Source organism: Enhydra lutris, unplaced genomic scaffold (assembly GCF_002288905.1).
Source record: "Enhydra lutris kenyoni isolate GAN:26980312 unplaced genomic scaffold, ASM228890v2 scaffoldscaffold60, whole genome shotgun sequence".
Lineage (NCBI taxonomy): Eukaryota > Metazoa > Chordata > Mammalia > Carnivora > Mustelidae > Enhydra > Enhydra lutris.
In genome coordinates, this window is record NW_019154144.1 from 749110 (window position 1) to 771752 (window position 22643).

Here is a 22643-nt window from a genome sequence, read left to right on the forward strand (position 1 = left end):
GGAAAAGGTCAGAGGGAGAAGCAGACTCCCCATGGAGCTGGGAGCCCGATGTGGGACTCGATCCCGGGACCCCAGGATCATGACCTGAGCCGAAGGCAGTCGTCCAACCAACTGAGCCACCCAGGCGTCCCTAATATTGAGGTTTTAAGGACAAAAGTAATGACTGCTTTGTAGGCTTTCTTAAATTTATGCAGATAATATTGGGGGACTGATTCATAGAAGAGCTTAAAAATGTGTTTGCATGTGTATGTAAATCCTTTTTTGCTTTATTTGATATCATTTAGATCAGTTTTTACTTAGCAGCATCTTCTGTTTTCATCCTGTCATCCTGTGCATTGATTCCACAAATTAAAAGTTCTTTTTCATTTACAGATGTTTACCTGCCCCTGAGTCTTAACAGTGAGCCTGTTTCTTGATAGACTGATTTGTCTCTTGCATCCTACTCTTGTTTTTATTTGAACAATGAAAACTTAAGGAGTCTAATATGTTTTCACAAAAAGCCCATAATTAATAATTAATTGACAAGACAAAATACAGTATAATCTTTGCAGCTGGCTTGCTCTGTTTCTGACTTTTAAAGTCTTTTACCCATGTAGAAAATGATTGGAGCCCATGCTACAGTGACTTGTAGGTCTGGATTTACTGTTTTAAATTAATTAGGTGTAGGAGCCTTTAAGATCCAGGTAACAAATTAGGTAGAGGTATAGTTCCCTGTCTTGATGATTAATATGAAAATTAATTTATTTGATTTAAAAATTCAAGTGGTTTTATTGTTTGGGGTCTGTTTTTTCCCAGTGACTTTAGATTAACCACTGAATTAATGGAATTACAGTCTCACATTTAGTTCTCATAATTATAAATATGCTAAAATGCCAAGGCATTTAATTAATTGAAGGAAGACCATTGTGAGTTAGAAGAGGTTATAAAAGAAATGCAGGTTTATTTTCAAATGAGTATGTAGTAGATTCTAGACCAGAGGTTTCTATTAGTGGACCTAAGACCATCAAGAGTGGCAGGAGGTGGGTTGCTGAGTTACTATAGCAAAAGGTAATGAATTTATGTAACTGTTAAGCATTGTCTAAAAGAAGATAATTCATATATATGTACCACTGTTTTTAAGTATATGGAGCAGTTTTGACTAATAAAATGAAAATCATCCAAAAATGTCATTCACAGTAACTTTAAATCATCATTCATTGTTTCAGAGTATAAAGGGTGAAAGCACAATTGTGTTTTTGATGTCCAAAAAGAGTTTTTAAATTTCAGGGTGTTGGAAACTTTTTGTACTAGGATAACAATTTGATTTCTAGTTTATTACTAATTAGATGACATATAACTACATATGGCTGGTAATATGAAATGTTGTTTTGCAGTTGTACCAAAAGAATTGTGCACTGAAAAATTGGTCTGTTACTTGGTAGCTTTAACTACATTTTCTATTACAAGCATGGTATTTATAGATTTTTCTTTGGCTTGACTGAAATTTCAGAAGAGAATACATCTTAGCTTTGTATTTCTAGGAAGAAGGGCATAGAACCTTATGCTGAAATGTTGACTGAATGAATATGTGAAAAAATGTGCATACATTTAGAGTTTTGAACTCAAACAGTCCTAAAAATTAGCTTTTACTGTTTGTTCTATTTTCGACATAGAGACTTACCTCAGTTGTAAGGAATGAAGGTGGACTTCCTTTAGACCTAAACCATTGGAAATGGCTTTTATGAACCAGGGCAAGAAATTTTGATGAGCCAGGGCTCTGGGGGCTGCATGTGTAATGGTCTTAAAGGTCTTGAAGGCTCTAAGTATCTGGGTCAAGCTTTATGGATTTGGGATGTTGAACTATTGAATTTCTCTCTTTTTATATCAGGGAGTGGCTTCAGTTTCTGTCTGGACCAGTAGTTGTTTCTTATCTAGGTTATTTCTGTGACATTCTCTGGAACTTCACTACTCAAAGTGTGGTCACCAGATAAGCAGTACTAGCAGTCTTGGGAGCCTTTTAGAAATGTAGAGTCTCAGGCTTCACTCTAGACCCACTGAATCAGAATCTTTATTTTAGTAACATCTTGAGAAGATTCATGGGTTCATTATAGCTTAAATATGGAAGGATCCTTGAATACTTTTGTTCAGCTCTAACTTGTTGTTTTATTTTTTAAATGCTTAGTATAAAGGGTAAAACTATTTTCATCTTCTTACTGTACTGTTTATTTAGATTTTGTGAAGAATGATAAAAATTCACTCTTAGAGTAAATCTTGAGACTTAAAGTAAAAATTTTGTAACTAGAGGGGAGGAAGGGGGAGATAGGGAGGAACAGTTTCAGACCCTGCTGTATATTTTCTACAGGAACAAAAAGAGATTGGGAATTTTGATGTATAATATTGACTTACTAGGAGGTGGAGTACAAAAGCTGATTATTTACCGATAGGACAGGACATTTACAAATGCTTGCATTCCATAAGTGGAATTCCATAGAGGGGCAAGGCTATCAAGAATAGAGGATCAACTAGAGGACATACTTGTTTTTTTAACTCTCACATTTTCAAGATTGGTCTAGGAAAGGATTACTAGAAGCTAAGGAAAAGGGAAGAGGGATGTTGCTTTTGTTTGCTCTGGAGTAGAGAGTTTGGATTTTAAAGATCTCAAGAATTTTAGGGTAATAACTTTAGGGGTGAACATTTTCCATAAAATTTTGTTTGTCCCTTTTATTTCTTCATCTTCTATTTGACTTCTCTGATTTCCTTAGCCCCCACTTTCAGTCACCTATAGTTGTCATTAACCTAGCAGTTCTCTCCCCAACCAGTCTTTATTAGGTCTATTCCCATTTCAGTTCCCTTGAGTTCACATCCTTCACCTACACCAGTGATTCTGAAATGGGGGCAGTTTTGTTTCCCCATGACATTGAAGATGTATTTGGTTGTCACATCTGGGACTGTGGTGCTTCTAGCATCTAGAGGTTAAAGGTCAGGGATGCTGCCAAACATGCTACAGTGCACAGAACTGCCTCCATGACAAAGAATTATTGAAAGTCTGTAGTGCTTGTAGAGTTGAGAAACTCTAACCTCGATTAGGTTAGAGTCACAAATTTGTCAGAGTCCACAAATTTGTCTGCCTGTTTCCACTTTAATTTTCACTCAGAAGCTTTTAAGAGTTTCCCATTGCCCATGGATGAAGTCTGAAGTCCTTGGTGTAGGCTATCGAACAGTTTTTTCATTGCTTTGAAGACTCATCTTTTTGCTCTTCAAGGGTAGCCCTCTCTAAAGGGCCGACTGAATACTTGGGGTTTTCGCCTAACACCACAATGCCTCTACATACACGTTTTTCCAAGCCTACAGTACCTCTCTCTCCCGCCTGCTTCCTCCATCTAGGTGCACTTATTCCTTCTTCAGAGTTGCATTCGCCTTCTCTGTGAACTCTTTGTCTCTGCCCTATGTTACCTTAATTATATATGCATTCTTTATATCACAGTATGTTCTGTTTGCATGACTTTGTTTCCTACTACATTATATTCTCTTTGAGGGAAAGGTGTGTGTTTTATTTAACATATTTAGAACAATTCCTGATACAAAGTAGTTTCTTAGATGTTTAGTTGAACATACATTTTTTTTTCTTCAAGGGATAAATAATAGGGTAGTTTGGAAATTAGTTTACAGTTGAGATTTTACTCTAATTTATGTCTCGTGCAGTAATATGTAATCTTTTTGCCTCACCTTCATGTTTTCTATTGCTGCTATCCCTTTTCAGATGTCATTTTGCCTTCCATTGCTTATGATGGTAATTTAAATGGTATTGATATCTTAGGTCTTTTCATTCAGTATCACATAGAAGGCTGTACTTTTGGATTAGATTTTAATCTCTGGCTAGTTATTGCAGAAAGTTAAATCTATAATGGCACATGTTTGGGGATCTCTTCCACCTAAGAGGGAAGGCATTAGGCTAATTATAGGTTTTTGAGGGTTGGGGTGGAGAGAGAGTAGTGAATTCTTCTTTGGAAAAATGAGCTGTTAGGGAGGGAGAATGCTAGAGTGGATTTATTTAAATACTTTTTTTCTACGTTGCTTAGTGCACTGCTATAAGAAGATAAATTGTGCTATTGTAATAACCAGTTCAAAGCAGGTCTGCATTTGTGAAGGATCTGAATAACAGAAGACCATTTAACGCCATAATCTTCTTGCTTTCAAATATATGACTGAAATTTAGGTGCCCTTGTAGTAATCCTATTTGATAGGTTATTTTGTTTAAATACTCTGATGTGTTGGAACTTTTCTAATAGTTAAGATATTGTTTAGCCCAGACATTTTCTAAAATATAAAATTTAAATTAGTGAAAGCTTAATAAAGGTGTATTTTTGCTGTGTATCAAAGCCTTGTAGTTGTGAGCAATATTACTAGAAATAACTTGCTTTAAAATTCTTTCATTTATAATATTGTTCTGATGGGTACATATTTATTTTCATCCACAAAAGTTGCTTGTGATATAGACATAAAGAGTAATTGAATTGGCACAAGAGTGCATGGAGATGGAACTATTTTAGCCTCATGGAACTTTATCCACTGCTGTAATTATTGGGATGGTAGGTAGTTTAGTTACCTTTCTTATGCAAGTTTAATTTTTTTTTTCCTCTTAAGTCAAAGACTACTAGCAGAGGCCCATTTCTGTAGTTAATGTCTCCTTTGCATAGAATGATTTCATAGGCATTATTTGCATGGTCATTTTGAAATTTAGAAATCAAGTGTTTCTTCAAATTAATTTTCTCTAGTGGTCAAAATTATATTTTATATATTTCATATGTTTGGCTAGGACACTTTTTTTGAAGAAAGTTAATTTTAACTATTTGCTTTAGCAGACTTACGACAGAACAGTGAGTAAACATAAGTTATTTCAGGTCTTAAACTATCTCCCCAAGAATGATTAGCATTCCTTAAAGGGAAAAATATATTTTTTATTTTAATATATTTTTAAATATATATATATATAATATATTTTATTTTATTTTTTTATTTTATTTTTTATTTTTATTTTTATTTTTATCTTTATCTTTATTTTATAAAGATAAATATATTTTATCTTTATAGGAAAAATTCCTATAAAGATATAATTTACTGCAAATTTGCTATAAATTAGAGAGGTAAGGTGGTGGAAACTATCATTAATTTTCACATATAAAAAAGCCCTGCCAACCACTACTAAGATTGTTTACTAACTTTATTATAATGTTTGCCAGTGACTTCATGCTTTTATTGGACAAGCTATTTAATATCACTCTGTGTACATTACTGGTATACTCATAACACCCATGAAAGTTGTGTATTTTTTTTTTTTTTTACAAAATTTGAGCTTATTTCATTTAATACCTTAAGTTGAAGGCCCACTTAAGACATAGTGACTTGTACTTTTGCCTAATGTGCATAGAATTTAAAAAACTTTTAAAAATCCATTCCTTAGGAATTAACTGCTTCTTTTAAGTGGAGGTAGTTCCTCAGCAGGAAATAAGATAGCAAAATGGGAACAGAAAAAGATATAGTTTGGAGAATTTTTTTTACCTGTATTTGGTGCCCTTTGAAGCATTTCTTCATATTGCAGTGAGAATAGGTAAGTGCCAGTGGAAAAAAATTTGCAAGGCATTTAACTTTGCTGATAAGTTAATTTCTATTCATTAAGGTTTTATAAAATAAAATTATAATGTATACTTCTAAAACATCTGTTGCTTTTTACCTATATGTTGTTCAGCCTGTTAGGACTGTGGGTTATTTTGGAGGTATGTATTGGGGGAGGGGGTTGGGAAATGGTGGGTGGTGATAAGGACATTAGAGGGAGTGTCTTAGAAATTTTACTTGTTTCCTATTCCACCATCCCTGGTATCATCTGTATGTTAGTTATGTTAGTTTAGATTAGTGTGGGGGATGTTAGGAGTGGCCTGGTTTCTTTCCTTCTTTTTCCTAGCCAAGGAAGTATCGCCTGGGGATGCTGGAGGAGAGGCTAGTTCCGATGGGATCAAAGGCACGAAAAGCAAAGAACCCTATTGGCTGCCTTGCTGACAGGTGTAAATCAGGAGTACCCATCAATATGGTTTGGTGGAACAGAGTCACAGAAAACAATTTACAGGTAAAAATAATTTTATTAGACATTTTTTGAAAGTGAATATCTTGGTTGCTTTCTGTGTCTGGGTGGGATGGTGGGCGTGAGATTGAATGGTTTAGTTGCTATCTTTAGGTGATTTTTTTTTTTTTTTTTTTTTTTTTTTTTTTTTAAATCAAAGGAAGGTTAGTGGCTTGTTAACCAACTAAATGACTTTGGTGACTTTTTGAACTTTCTCTGCTTATAGTTTACTTTTCTAAAAGTATACTAAATTTAGTTTTTCCCTTTTGGATTTTGTTAACAGATAGGAGGTCAGTTATTTTTAATACACAAAGTTATTCAGGGTACTATATTCAAAAATCATTATAAAATTTATTATGGGAAACCTCATTTATACTCTGAATAACAGGAAGCTTCATATGTTTACTTTTTGTACATTTTTACTAAATAAAAATTATATGTAAACAAACTTGTTAAGTATTGGCTCTAAAACGAGCTTCAATATTATGTTGTCATAGGCACGTACATTTTAGTCTTTGACTCTCCCTTATCAATACTGAATAATGAAAATGGATTTTGTAACTCAAAAATTGTCTTTTGAATAAGATTCTGAAGTACCTATGAAATAATTTGAATTAGATTCAGTTTTAATTTGGAGTTTAATTATTCTCATTTTAAAAAATTGGTAATGGTATAATATAGCTCTTAACCCAAATTTCAGTTTAGATGTAAGCAGAATATTTTTCTTTCCCAAATGTTCTGAATACATGGGTATTTTTAATGTATATTGCTAGCCAAACGTCTGTAATCCCACATACATGTACCACACACAGAAAAGCTATAACAAAGGTAACAACTTGGTTATATTTCTGTCACCAGCCTTGTGTTATGAAGGGGTTCCACAATATTTTGGTCTGTTCAGTATTAATACCATAGCAATATCTTTATTGCCTTGGGCACAAAAATAAAGGAGTTAGTCCAAAAATATTGCAAAACATAGTTTCTGTCCCAAATGAAATTTTCATAGTATTTTCTAAAGGTAAGGGAAGCCTGGGGGCGGGGAGAGGAGTCCACGTCATGATACACTTATAATTTCATTGAAAAGTTTTGACTATTCAATTATGAATAGCAGTGTAGTTCACTGAATTTTTGTCTTTTTAGATTGGTAGGAGAGAGATTTGATGTGGATTGTTAGAATTATTTTTCAGTTTTAAAAAATCAGAATAAATGGGGCCCTAACTGTATAGAACTGTTAAAAGTGGAACTGGAAGTGCTTGTAGGCTGTGGGGTAAAACAGTGATAAATGCACGGGTGTATCCACTTGGCTTTTCCACAGCTGCCCCATCTTATCCTGTTGTCAGCTTTTGAGGTACCTCTGTGTAGCACAGCTTGAAAAATCGTTAGGTTACTTTAAGAATGTATGCTAGGAATTGTTTTATTTTTAATTAAAACAGGTTATAATAGATAAACTTTTCAATGTACAAAAGATTGAATTTGTGTTATCTGAATCTCCTATTTCAACTACTACTATTATTTTATACTTCAGCTAGTTCTTTTCCTTTAAGGACATGAGGAATGCTTTAGTTGCTTGGTCTGATACTGGAAGGACAGTATCACCTTGCAATATCATCACATGTTGAAGTATTGAAAAATGCCCATCTATTGTCCATTACTATGTTTGTGGATTCCTAAACTGTGGATACCTGGTGTTTATGCAGTGCAAGGAGTATGTCAGTACCTTTTTTTTAAAAAATTGGGGTTTTTATCTTTTTGATGTGTAAGGAAACTAATTCGTGTGAATCAAATCTTTACCTTTTTTTTTTTTTAAGTTCTGTATGATGCTTTTTAACATATTTGTCCACAAAAATTTTATAGAGTAAAAAAATATGAGTAGCCGGATCTATTAATCTTTCCTGTTTCATTTGTTTCCTTTCTTTTAAATCTTAGGCCTTCTCAATCCTAAGGTCAGAGAAATGTTTATTTCTACTTTGTTTTAGTAATTATAGCTGTGTTTCTTAAATGGTTACCTATGCCAGGCACTGTGCTAAGCTCTTTACATATATTGTCCCTTTTGGTCTTTCTAATAGCTCATGAGAGGAATATTACTATTAAATGAAGAAACATTTTCAGAGAAGCTAAGTAACATTAAGGTTAAATAGTAGTAGTAAATAGAGGAGCAGACATTTTAACCCATGTTTGTCAGACTTTAAATTCTCTTAATCTTTATGTGATATACCCTCTATTGAACTACAGCTGTGGTTAGCTTAATTATCTAACTGGTTAACTGAACTTCTGTAGGACAACTTGTTTTTGGATGAGAGTGCATTCATATTTTATATCCATGGATTGTAACTTATGCGTAACAGCAGGATTGGTTAAGGTCAGTCCTTTTTCCTCATGATTCCATCTGATTCTCAGTGACCTTTAATTATCTTTCTTTCTGGAACTGGAAACATTTCTTTACATTGATTTCTTAGTGTTAAGCTAACATCTTTAGAAGTTTTTCCACTTTTGAAAACAAAAGATAACCAATAAAACCCTTATACCAAAATGAGCAACAGAAACTTTTCTCTGAAGGTTTCCACATGAATCATTCATAATTGCATTTATTCTCTTCAGTGTTGGATTTCTTTCAAGAGCCCCATGATCCCCTTTTAGTACTAATATATATATATTTTTATTTTCCATTAAGGATCTCATATGAGAGAGCCTGTTTACACATTTGTAAGACAGTGATTCATGCTTTCATTTAAAACATACATATAAAAATACATATGTATATATATAAAAAACATGCTAATTAAAGAATCAAAGGCATTTATTATTTTCCTTAGTTTTTCATAGTGTGGTGAAGGCTGAATTTATTTTTCATATGGCTCTTTGAAATATTGATAATGTTCATCCTGTTTCCATTATTCTCTTTGTGGAGTTCCCACTTGAGGACCCATGGAATAGATTCTTTCTTTTCTCTGATTTCTTTACCACCCATTTATGCCTTTAGTGTCTGCAGTTTGGTGTCATCAAAATTTTGCTAAAATTGGGACACCTGGGTGGTTCGGTCAGTTAAGGGTCTTCCTTTGGCTACGGTCATGATCTCGGGGTCCTGGGATCAAGCCCCATATAGGGCTCCTTGTTCGGCAGGGAGCCTGCTTCTCCTCCCTCTCTCTCTGCCCTCCCCGCACCCTGCTCATTCTCTCTTCTCTCTTTCTCAAATAAATACATAAAAATGTTAAAAAAAATTTTTTTTGCTGAAATTGCTCTCAAAATTTGTCAGAGAGCTCCTTAATTACCAAATAGGGTGTTTTATCCAGTGCTTAAAACTGCTGGCCACCTCACTATTTTTGAAACTTTCCGTTTTTCAGTCATGACTTTTTGTTTTACCCCTAGCTCCTCGTGAGCTCCTGTTCTTGGCTCACTCATTCTTTGCTTTCCCTTGTATGCCTAAGACCTAAAATTTTATTTCTATTAGGGTTGTCTCTGAGTTCAAGACTCATATTTTTTGTGCTTTTTGATATCTTTGCATGTTGATATGTATCCCACTGTCACTGCAAATTTGGCTTGTCTAAAACAGGCATTTTTCTATTTTCAAAATCTGCAGTTTCTTTTGTAGTTCTTCTTTAATGACTTTATCATCTTCCCAGTCCAGTCACTGAGGCTTACATATCTTAATTTCTCCCCTGTCATCTCACATTCTACATTTATTATAAGAAGGAAACTATTGAAGTTTTGATTAATTGAAAGATAGTACATTGGACAGTTTATTTGCCATCATATTAAGGCTTTGCCACAGTAATGACATATTATCCTCTTTTGACAAATAGCATAAGTTGCAATTTAGAAAAGCTTTTTTTTTTTTTTTAAGATTTTATTTTTAAAGTAATGTCTACACCGACTGTGGGGCTCAGGCTCATAACTCTGAGGTAAAGAGTCACACGCTCCACTGACTGAGCCAGCCAGGTGGCCCAGACCTTATTGTTAATAAGCAGTAGAGCTAGGATTCTAGCCCAGCCCTGTTTAATTCTAAATCTGAGATTTTGCTACTATGTTGTCTGCCTCTAATCCCTATTCCTTAAAATTCTGCAGTATCTTCCTCTTCTTTCCTTTTTTAACACTACTGACATAGTTTCTACCCTAAGGGTATCTTCTGTATAATTTTTGTCAAATCCCTTTGGGTGTGTTTTACTTATCTAGGGCTCTCTCTCTAACTGTTCATACATACGAAATTCTAATCAAATGGAATCTTTCATACCTCATATAATATGAAATACATTGTCAGATCTCTGTATCTTTGTACGTTGTTAACTGAGCCTAAAAAAAAAAAACTTTCCTCCTTTTCCTTTAAGAGTTAATTCAAATACTACCTTCATTGTAAATACTTGCCTGAAAGAATTTTTTTTTTTACCTATTTCTGTAATACTTGGTGTTGTTTATGAGTTATTTCATTGTTTTATATTGTTTCTTCACCTGTTTGCTTTTTCCCATTGGACTGTAAATATTTGAGACTGAGCATGTATTTATTACTGTATTTGTACCCTTAATGTATTCTGTCTCTAAATGTTACTGTTTAATTTCCTTTCATTAGGCAGTGTATATAATTTGTGGTAATTTATTCCAGTACTTTTCTATGTTTAAAAATTGTTCTGGGATTTATAGCCACCATATTACTATTGCTTAGTTTTATTATCACAGCTGATTTAGAACAGAGGATAGTGATTTCTTTTTAAATGTTAGAGAATCTTCTTCTTTTTTTTTTTTTTTTTTTAAACTCATGAAGGTTTATCATTGTTTAAGTGTTCTTGATATTTCCTAATCTTCTGATCCTGGTAGTAGTCTTAATTACTTATTGACATTGTTGTTAAGTCACAGGGCTTCTCCATTTTATATTTTTCTCCTCATCTTAGCCCAAACACCAAGCAGATGGTAGGTGAAAGGTCACCCGAGACTCCATATCAGTAGTACTTTATTGTACTTAAGTGTAAATTCTCTTTATCATTCTTTGGTCTTTGCCTAGGTTGTTTATCCATTTCTCTGCCTGACCAATCTGTCAGTTTCCAAATTTTTGATTTGTTCTGTGATTATATAGTTCTTCAGATACCATTGTTTAGGATTGAAATATTATAGCACTTACCTTACAGAATTGTGAGGATTCAAATTTCCAAACACATAGTAGATACTAAATAAATTTCCATTCCGTCAGTTTCACCTTATCTCACTCCTAAACTTGGTCTCTGTTTATATTTACATAGGATGCCATCAGTTATATTCAAATGTATGTGGCATGGTGTGTGTATTATATACATATAGAGAGAAAGAGGCAGTAACATTGTCTTTTAGGGGCTCACATTTTAATGCCAACTCTCTTGAATATTTTAAAAATTTGTTTAAAAATGCCTTTTTTTTTTTTTTTTTTTTAAGAAAAGCATAACAGGGGCACCTAGGTGGCTCAGTGAGTTAAGCCTCTGCTTTTGGCGCAGGTCATGATCCCAGGGTCCTGGGATCGAGCCCCGCATCGGGCTCTTTGCTCAGTGGGACGCTTGCTTCCTCCTCTCTCTCTGCTTGCCTCTCTGTGTACTTGTGATCTCTGTCAAATAAATTAAAAAAAAAAATCTTAAAAAAAAAAAAGAAGGCATAACAGTGTGCTCTCACCTTTCCCATAAGACTTAGTGTTAAGGGCTGCCAGAATGGTTCAGTCAGTTAAGCATCCGACTCTTGATTTTGGCTGGAGCTGTGATCTCCATCAAGCACTCTGTTGGCCCCTGATCTCAGCAGAGAGTCTGCTTGTGGATCTTTTTTTCTCCCTATGCTCCTACCCCTGCACGCATACTCCCTTTCTTTCCTTCTCTCAAATAAATCAGTCTTTTTAAAAAAATTATTTTTATTAACATATAATGTATTATTTGCCCCAGGGATACAAGTCTGTGAATTGTCAGGCTTACACATTTCACAGTACTCACCATAGCACATACCCTCCCCCATGTCCATCACCCAAAAAAAATCAGGTGTCAGCTGGAATAAAAGGATGGGAGGTGCATGGCTTTGTGAACTTCTCAGGGTATTGCAGGTTAAGATTTGCCTAGAAGTAATGATATGTTAAATAAATTTCTGTTCATTTTGTCTCAGACTTTTGGAAATAATGGGTTATAGATCATAAATCAATAGTGTTACTGTTGTTTTAGCTTACCCCCGGAGTGATGTAAATGAATGAGAATGGTTGGACTGTTGGCTTTATTAGGAGATTCATACTTGTCAGCATCTCGTTTGATGGCATTTGCCCGCCTTGTGGTTTGATTAAATGGCATTTCTTGTAAGGAGTATTTAATTAGAAGAATGCTCACATTAAGATCTTTTGACTCACAAATTCTCCTGTGAATTCTGGTTGCTTGTTACTGGTGATTTTAAGATCCCAGGGAGGTTTTTGAAACTCACCAGATATATCTCAATCTTTAGTTACTTTCTGATTTTTAGTATTAATTCAGGTGATTTCTAGACGTTAGGCCCTAGGAGACAGGATGGTTTGGGCTTTAGACTGGAATGGTTTGGAATTTTTTAAGGTTGAAACTTAAACCCTCTATCTACTCAGTGTTCCTCAGGACTTTGAAGAGTTCTAGAACTATGGTGCAGCGAAAACATTAGTATGTATGCACTGCTTTCTGACCTCAGGCCCACTTCTTTTCTCCCTTTATAGCTGGTATTCTAAGCCTTTAACACTCCTCAAACCTGGGGTGCCTGGGTGGCTCAGCGGGTTAAAGCCTCTGCCTTCAGCTCGGGTCATGATCCCAGGATCCTGGGATCGAGCCCCACATCGGGCTCTCTGCTCGGCGGGAGCCTGCTTCCCCCTCTCTCTCTGCCTGTCTCTCTGCCTGCTTGTGATCTCTGTCTGTCAAATAAATAAATAAAATCTTAAAAAAAAAAAACAACACTCCTCAAACCTACTCACCCCTTCCATGTCACTTTTGAGTAAATGACTTGTGTCCTTCACTGGAGGGAGAAAGGGCATGAGAATGAATTGCTTCTTGTGCTAACTTTCAACCTATGGACAGCATTTTCATTCATAACTTTTCTTACTCTTTTTCCTCCTGTTTCAGACAAACAGTTGTTCCTTTATTATGTGCTTCAGAACCTGTCTTTATTCCCTCTAACAATTTATTATTTATCCCTTTTCAGTTTTATATAATGTCTCCCTCAACAGTGATTTCTTCCTCCTAGCTTGTGATCATGTAATGTTTAAATTTCTTTTGCTCTGGGACCGTGGGAGTAAGGAATGCTATCTGAAGAAATGTTTTGGCATCAATATGTTTGGGAAATTGCAGTAAAATTTGAGAAATGCTTACTACTTATGGTTGCTACTTTTTTTTACCTTTAATTCATCCCTCAATTCCCATTGTTTGCCATTCGCTTTCACCACTATGTTGAAACTTTTTGATATGGTCACCTAAGTACCGAAAGTACCAGTTCTTATTCGATCTCTAATGCGTTTGACCTTGTTGACCATTCCTCTTTCTGTGAACTTAGCTCTTAGGCTGTTCTTTGTTAGTCTGTTTTGAGGACCTCTTGTTTGTTGCCTTGACCTCAGGAACTCTCTCAAACTCTGTCCTTCACTCCCTTCTCATTTATTCCACACGGTGCTCCTCGGGGGTCTCAGCAGATATTTATTACTTCAGCTACTCCCCATCCATAGCTGACTTTCAGGGTTGTTTTTGTTTGATTGTTTGTTTGTTTTTATCATCCCCTCAGTTCTTTGCATTCTCTCTGAATACTAACTTCTTCAGAACATCTTCATTTATGTGGTGTAAGACTTTGAAAATTCATTCTATCTAAAACAAACATCACATCTTTTTCTTTAAATGTGTTTTATCACACATGTCTGTATATGCCTGCCGTCTGTCGTGATTATGGTATCACCCAGTTGTGAGTTTTTCTTGACTCCTCCATGTTCCTTATTTGTCACATCTTTTGGCCACCAGGTGCTGTTGATTGGGCTGCTTTGAAATTGTCTTCACTTTTAATATTACTGAGTTATAATTTAGGTCCACTTTCATTTCTTATCTGGATTGTTATTATTGTAAGACTGTTATTATCTAGTATCCTGCTTCTGGTCTTAACTTTCAAACCACTACCTGACTGATATTTGATCTTGTTTTTTACCTTTGTCATTAGTATAAAATTCAGATCCTTCAGGAAGGTGTTCAGGGTATACCTATTGATCTCTTTCCTGATAACTGCTATAGACCTACTGAACTATTTGTAGTACCATGAAGAGTACCATGCTCTTTCTGCCTCTTCCTTTGAACATTGTGTTTGAACATTGCTTTGCTTGCTTTGCCCTTTTCTCTGTCTTGATTCAACAAACTTGTCTCTTAGGATTCATTTTGAGCATATAGTTTTATGACCTAATCAGTCAGCATTAAGCATTTGTTCACTTTTCCCTAGCACTTTAATTGCTCTAATTAATGCATATCTAACTTGTCTTAAAGGTTAACAGTATATGGCACACTGTAGATACTTAATATTTTTTGATATCTAGGTGTTCTGAGCCCTTGGGATTGTGGAATTAGGTTCAGGGTACATCATATCTGTGAAATGCCCATCTGTGAGCTTCTAGAACACAGTGCCTGTGTTTTATAGCTGCTGCTTCTCCACAGTGCCTAGCACAGTGCCTAGCACAGTATCTTCTATGTATTAGCTATTTAAATAATTGAAAGAATGAACCTGGATTAGTGATTATTTGGCGATAAAAATATTTGGCTTGGTGGTAGTCCTGAAATTTAATGCTTTGTGCAGTTTCTTAAAACTTTCTTTGGTATAGTTTCATGTCAAAAAATATCATTATGGAAAAATCTTTAAAAAAGTCTTAAATATATCTTGAATCTTATAACGGAATATGGCAGAGTTCTTGGTTGGAGAGAATGCCTCTAAGTAAATCTCTCTTACTGTGCAATGTGGCTAATAGGTTTTACTATTATAGCTATGGTTAGAGACTGCATAGATACAGAAAATAGTTAGAGCTGTGTAGTAATTCTTGCCTCTTTGGAATGCTGTGTTGGTCTCATTGTCCTGGATTACTCATTAACTGACCTGAATGGATAGTTTTGCTTTTTTTAGGGAGAGTAATTTTTTTTTTAAGCTTTCTTGAGATAATTGATATGCAAATAGGTAGAGGAATATTGAGAATGAGCTAGGTGATAATGCTTCTGTGACTGTTACTGATTATTGCTATTGGATAACTGGTAACATAAATAACTTTCAAGTGGAAGAGGAGAAGCAGTTCACCTGTTTTTTGTTTGAAAATGTGTTCTATCCACTGTACACAGATTTTGCTTTTTTATTCTGTTGGTGTCAATTTAAATATTGCATATTTTACATGAATTCCTGTGTAACACCATGCTGTTCAGTGATGATGATAGGCAAAGAAAAGGGAACTGTGTAAGTGGCTTTGTGATTAACAAATCTTAAACTTTCTTACAACTTTTTTGTAAAAAGTATATGTACTTAATGGAAAAAAATTCAGATACTATAGGGAAGTACAAAGAAGGAAGCAAAAATGTCTCCAGTTTCCTCACCACCCAGAGAGGACATCTCTGTTAACATTTTAGTGAGTGTCTTCAGTTACATCCTTTTATATCATATGCTTGTGTGCACATACATTTTCCCTCTTTCCCCTTCTTCCCTTTCTCTTAGGCATTAGTACACCATTTTACAGAGATAGCTATTTAGTATCACTGCTGTATTGCAGCCTAATTTCTATTTTATTTTTACTCACTGGACTTCTTTCTATGGTAAATAAAAATAAATGAGTTCACATGATTTTTTAATGGCTACACGCTATTATAGGTACCAAAATCCACATGACACATGACTGAATCCCTACCAAGAGATATTTTAGTCACTTCCTTTTTTAAAAAAATCATAAATTTAAAAAATATGTGCAAAACTTAATTTTTTCTACATACATTATTTTCTCTTTAGCTCTAGTTCCTAGATGTTGGGAGTACTAGGGCAGCTTATTTTTTATTTTGATGCATATTATCAAACTACTCTCAAGAACAGTGTTTAGGGTATTACCTAGTTATGACAAACTTCATAAAGGATGGACTAATGAGTACTTTTTTTTTAAAATTTATGTTTCCATAGTTTCAAGCTGTTATATATATATTTTTTGCTGAGCTTCTGAAAGTTTTTCTGTTTAACTCTATCATAATATGAAGCTTATTTTGAATAGATTTTTACTTGTAGGTTCTGATGTACTGATACTATTTCACTCTAAAGATAGCCAAATTATAAATAGGAGAACTTCTGTTTAAGACAACATTGAAGTGTATCTCTTGGAAGCATTAGGAATCAACTTTCTTTCACAGTCTTCACAAATTTGATTCTGATTTATTTAGAAATCATATTTACTGTATTTGTGTGTTTATCAGAGAGCCCAGATTGCTTCAGAAAACAGATTGATTTCACAATAGTAGTATTTTAGATGTTAACTTTTCGCTTATAAGGTGAAATTTTGCTGGTCTTAAAAAGGTTAGTTTCTGAATAGCCCAGAAGTTGAGTATGTTTTGATAGTAAATTTAAAATGGACCATATTTGGATATACTTGAAATAAGGGGAAATAACAGCCCATTAAATTCCAAAAAATCCTGTAAAAATGTGAACTTGGAGGGTCTCGTTAGCCATTTGACTTCTCCTTTCCATTTCATCCTGTTCCTCTTTATTCTGTATTACTTATGAACACTGAACACTGGTAAAAATAGCTCTGAATAGGGCTGTTGTTTGTCCTTGTGTCTCATCTTTTTATGCCTTTATAGATCATTTTATCAAGGCACAATGCTTGCCAATTCCTGCCTTTTCCCCTCATTATCAGTATCCCCTTTTACCTACCCAAGTAATTCACTGCTCTTTGCCCTTGCCAGGAGATAGACTCACACACACACACACACACACACACACACACACCCCTTGGACACAAATCTTTTGAATTAGTCCCAACTGGGCTCTTGTTAACTCCAAAGAAGGAAGAATAGCCATAAAGATGGTAGATTGGAGTAAGTTTTAGAAAAGTAGATAAGGCTAAGATTTGTATCAACATTTCATATCCTTTTTTAAAAAAAATTTACTTGATTCAGTCAAGAACAGTGGAAACTTGATCTGTTCAATCTAACTGGATTTCATCAATAAGTCATTAAACAAAACTTCCCCTTCTCTTCCTCCCCCCCCTTTTCCTCCTCTTCTTCCTTTTCTTTATTTCTGTTTTTGTCTCTTACTCTCTTTAACCCTGGTTGAAAAATATAAGAAGGATTGGAGTTGAGTAAGATTGGAGTCTAGTTGGTCCATTGGGATGATGTTGCAGTAAACCTGAGAGCAGATGTTGGTGGTGTAGACTAGGGCACTGATGGTGACATATGTAGAAACAGTTGAATCTGAGAAATATGTAGGATGTAGAATAGATATCTTGATTTGATGCTTCAAAGTAGGTGTCAGAGCAGAGAATATTAGAGAACAAAGAGTTATTCAATAAAAATAAAGGAACAGTTCTTTAAGAGCATGGATGTACCATTCTTAAATGTGTATGTACTTAATAGCAGGGTTAAAATATGAATATATGAGACAGAGACTCATGCAGAAAAATGAAATTGGATCATTTCCTTACACCGCACACGAAAATAGACTCAAAATGGATGAAGGACCTCAATGTGAGAAAGGAATCCATCAAAATCCTTGAGGAGAACACTGACAAAGGACTTCTATCCCAAACTGTCAAAATTCCAATAAAAAACAAATCCAAAAACAATGGCCAAAAAGTGTGAACAGACATTTCATGATAGAAGACACAGAGTGGCAAATAAGTCATTTGGGAAATGCAAAATAAAACCACGTTGAGATACTACACACCTATTAAAAAGTCTCAAATATAAAAGTCTGACCAAAGCGCACGTTCCTGAGTACCTAGAGCATCTTGATCTCTCCACAGTGTGCTGGTGAACGTGTTAAAGTATAATACAACCACTTTGTAAAACAGCTTACCAATTTTTTTAACAGTGTTAAATATATATCCATACAAAGACTTGTATACGAGTGTTCTTGGCAGCTTTGTTTTTAATAGCCAAAAACTGGAAACAACCTTTGTCCATTGGATGAAAAGATAAACAAGTTGTGGTATAGTGATGTTATTGACTGTTAATCAGTAAAAAAGGAATGCAGTATTGGAAGGCAGTGACATGGATGAATCTTAATGTTGCCAAATGAAAGAAGCTAAGGAAAAAACCAGCATATAAATATGTATGTCAGATCCATTCATATTATTCTAGAAAATGCAGATTAATCTATGGTGGCAGAAAGCTGATCTGTGGTTGCCTCAAGACCAAAGTAAGGGAGTAGAGAGGAATGGGAAGGAGGGATTTAAAAAAGAAGCTTGTGGCAACTTTTTGGCATGATGGATATATTCGTTATCTTGATTTGGGTAATGGTTTCTTGGTTGTCTGCCTGTGACCAGAGTTATCAAAGTTTACATTTTAAATATGTGTGGCTTATTCATATGTCAATTGTATCTAAATAAAGCTGTTAAGAAAAAAATTAGCAGGTCAGGTTTCATTCAGAGAATAAGAAGGTTACTGATAGCAACTTAAGCCATTAAGACAATAAAGTAAGTTGAGCTCTTTATAAGGATCTTTATCTTGGAAGGTATTTAGTGGGTTTTATGGGTTTATTATGTGATTTTTTAAAAACCTGAACAATACTCAAAAGCATTAGTGGTTTCTAAGCCATATGTCACCTTAAGACAACTTCTTCTTACAGACCTTTTTGACATACTTGCAGTGAAATACTACATAAGACTTGGTGTTCTGTTTTCATTTAATATAAACTTCCTGTTTTTCTACTTAATTTTAAAAACATACTAATGGTTGTTACTTTTTATTTTGTTGCACTATTTATTAAATTAGTGCCTTAATTTCTGGGACTTATTTATTACGGTCTTAAATAAGTGTTCTCTTTGTAGTGGAGTCCAGCAGAGTATTAAATACTGAATTTTACTTTAAAAGCAACAGTTTCCATGGAATCATGTAATAGAAAAACATAAAATTGTGTTAAACCTAAGTTAGAAAACTTCATCAGAAAATTACTTCATTTGTAAAAAAAAAAAAACCATACGGGTAGGAAATGCTTTATCATTTTGGTGGAGTGAGACGTCTACATTGAAATGTTAATTATTATTTTTAAGTATAATAACAATGGCAGTAGTGCTTCTTAAACTAAATGTGAGTAGGACTCTTGATTTAGTCTATTTCTGTTTAGAGAGTACAGGTAGGGATCATAGCTAAATGTTGTGGGATGGTGTCAGTTTATAAAAAGCACTTGGCTGTTTTTGGCATGCAAGTTAGTAGTGGAAATTTAAGTGTATGAGAACCACAAACTATTTTTATTGATAAATTCTTCCAAAATGATGTCTGTTACTTGACTTGAATAAACATTGATTTTTTTTTAAAACATGCATTTAGAGCTGTTTAAGAAATGCTGAAAATTAGGATTTAAAATGTAAGTACTAGAATAGAAATAGAAATTATAAATATAAATATAGTTACCTGTATATGAAATAACAAATATAATAGTGTAGGAACATACCCTAGATAGTTATGTAAGGATTATGAAAATCATAGGGCAGGAGTAATAAAACTTTTTATTCCATTCTCTTTAGAGGTGTTGAAGTTAGAGAATTTGTACAACTCAAGTCCTTGAGTCTTCTTTATAAATGTAACCTTCACTTCCTAAAGCTAAAAGAAATTAATTCCTTTCTGATGAACAGATATTTGATTTTAATATGGTATACTGGTTGTAGTTAACCAGTTTTGGCTTATTTTTCAAAAAAATTGTTCTTTTTAACATGTTAAAGGTGTGTGCCTATACTCTTTTGTTACTTTATAAATCCCGTATTTATAATTTAAGCCAAAAAATTAAAGTCATTTTAGGAATACATCTTTTAATTGTAGTTATTATTTTAACTAATTGTATCATAAAAAGTATTCTCATTATTATAATAATTGTTAATTATTACTTTAAATATTTCTGATAGTTCTCTAATCTGGCTAGATAGTATAAGAATTTGTATTACCTATTAATAATAGCCCTACTCTGTTATTCCTAGATTTTGGTTTGTGTTGTACCTAAATCCTCTGAAATTGTTTTTTTCTGTCAGTTAAATCCATTAACCTTTTCTCTAATCTCAAGTACTCAGAGTTGAATAAAATAAACTCCTAAACCATCCACTCAAGGGAAATGCTTTGCCATCTTAAATCAGAAAAGAGAAAGGAGAGAGGATTTTAGGCTTTTCTTTTCACTTCTTATTTAAAATTCATTGTTGGGTAGGTTGCATCTTTGTTGAATCTGTAAAGGTTGCAGTTTAGTGTGTAAAGTTTCATGGTTATATTAATTTTAATAATTTCTAATAAATTTGGAAGCTCTTTATAATTTATTAAAATGACATTTTATATATATATACTTTTTGTTGTTAATTCTTGCATAAATCACATTCTGTATGCATACAAAAACAACTTAATGTTTTTTCTCTCACAAACTGTACATATAGAAACAAATTTCCAATTGGACATGAACTTAAATTTGTGGAGGTGCTCCATGTCTCATGACACTTTAAAAAAAAAAAAAAAAGATTCCAGCTTTTATCTTCACAAAACAATGGGAGTTAGGGCTGTGAGGGTGGACAGGATAGAACAGAACAAAGCCAGCTACTCTGGGTAGCCAGCAGCAGTCTCTTCATCTTGAAGACCTCATTAGGGGCTCCTGGGATTATATATGATTTGTTTGGGAATGGTGGAATAGACTTTTCCCTCCTTTTTCTCCTGTGTAGGATCCTTTAAAAAGTAAGCTTTCAAATTAATTTGAAATAGATTTAATTTAGAGTAGCTCAGCTTTGAAATCTGTTATTCACAGTAAATATAAGATATAACTGACATGGAAAATCAGTAATACCTAATTCAGTATGCTACTAAGATTTTTTTGTTTACACATATAATTTTCTTTGTCCAAATTTGCTCTTAGTAATCTTATAATCCTGAAGTCTCCATCTCTTCTAGGCACTCTGGACTCTTACCAAGATACTGATTACTTTTATCTTGACTCTCATCTTCTAAAATAGATTTAAGATTAATTGAAACACATTGGTTTAGCTCTGAAGTGATCTTGTTAGTAGCCATTCGTTCCCTTAGAACTAGGGAGTAGTATAATAGTAAAATGCATGGACTTACTTTTCTAGAAATTTTCCCAGAAATTAAGGAATTGACCATACTTTTGTAGAACATCCCACTATTTTTGAAAACTTTAGAATTTGGAAGTGTTTGAAACAGACACACACACACACACACACAAAAAAGTGATAGAAGAGGATTTTTTTTTTCCTCTTTGAAAAATATATTTTGGATCAGGCCTGGGCTTGTTTTATTTTGTTTTTTTAGAATTTCATATCTTAGATGTGACAGTTAAAGAGATTTCATTCTTTAATATATTTTAATTAAGCCCAGTTTAACATTTCTTCTACATTTTATGAACTTTGCTTTTAACATTAGCAGGCATGTAATTGGTAAACTCTCATTTGTTGGAAAGTTTAAATTTAGGTCAGCCTATTGACTTACAGTCTTCTGAATCTAATAACTTGAACTCTAATTTGGCAGTGTAGAGTGGTGTCCTTACTGAATTAGGGAAGCTGTTCTCGGGTTGTACAGGAATTAGTCCATCTTATTTTCTGCCTTGTGTGGAAGTGCATTTTTACATTCTAATCGGTTCTAAAAGACTTTTAAGTGATTGAATGCTTTACATCATGATTCAGTGCATTTTAAACTTAGTTTATATGTATGCATAGAATGTGGGCTGAAGTGTGAGCCATACTAAATTATTTCCTTGGCTGACCATTTGAAAGTTGAATTGAGAAGATTAATGTGAAGAGTGAATCTTTATTATGCTTGGGCATCTAGAATTTAAAATGGTCACCATTTCAGAAAAATTGAGGATATTTATTTGTTTCATGTTGACAAAATACAGGCCATTTATGAATTTGTTATGCAGTCTCATAATGTTTCAGTAGTTCCTAAAGCCTAAAGTACTATGCCACTTGAATATATAAAATGTTGTGGCATAGTACAACTGTGAAGAAAATTTTTTTCCATGTTATCATATAGTAAAATACTTGAATTATCAACAAAAGTTACATGTGATACTTGTAGGGCATTGAAAGCATTGGGGCCTCTGTTACGTTTTTCTTATAGCTTGATTCCTCCCACCTTTTCCTTGTTTTTAAATGTTTTTCTTGTGTTTACTCTGTTACTTAAATACATGGCACCATATTATTGGGGAGATGTCATAAGTGTCTTAAAAAAAGGAAATGATTAATTTTGGAAGAAAGGCGCTTTTGACCTTGATCCTGGTAGAAGTGGTTTGAAGATCTTAAACTTGAAACTTGTTGCTCAGTTTTGAGGTAGTCTCAACCTCCCAGTTCTCTAAAATGTGTTAGGATAGTTTGGTAATGATGTATATTTGACAGTCAAGGCAAATTTTACATGTTTCTGGGGTT

At 33.9% G+C, this 22643-nt stretch overlaps 1 protein-coding gene across 4 annotated transcripts in view; it reads left to right on the forward strand.

Moving 5' to 3' along the window:
• LOC111158518 (PAN3 poly(A) specific ribonuclease subunit) overlaps nucleotides 1-22643 on the forward strand; it is a 126357-nt gene that overhangs the window by 32732 nt on the left and 70982 nt on the right. For 2 of the 4 annotated variants that reach the window (XM_022520591.1, XM_022520592.1), the window contains exon 5: nucleotides 5939-6100. The exons of the other annotated variants lie outside the window; for them this stretch is intronic. In XM_022520591.1, coding sequence (XP_022376299.1) covers nucleotides 5939-6100 — 162 coding nt within the window. The remainder of the gene's footprint in view (nucleotides 1-5938; nucleotides 6101-22643) is intronic. 4 annotated transcript variants of the gene reach the window in all.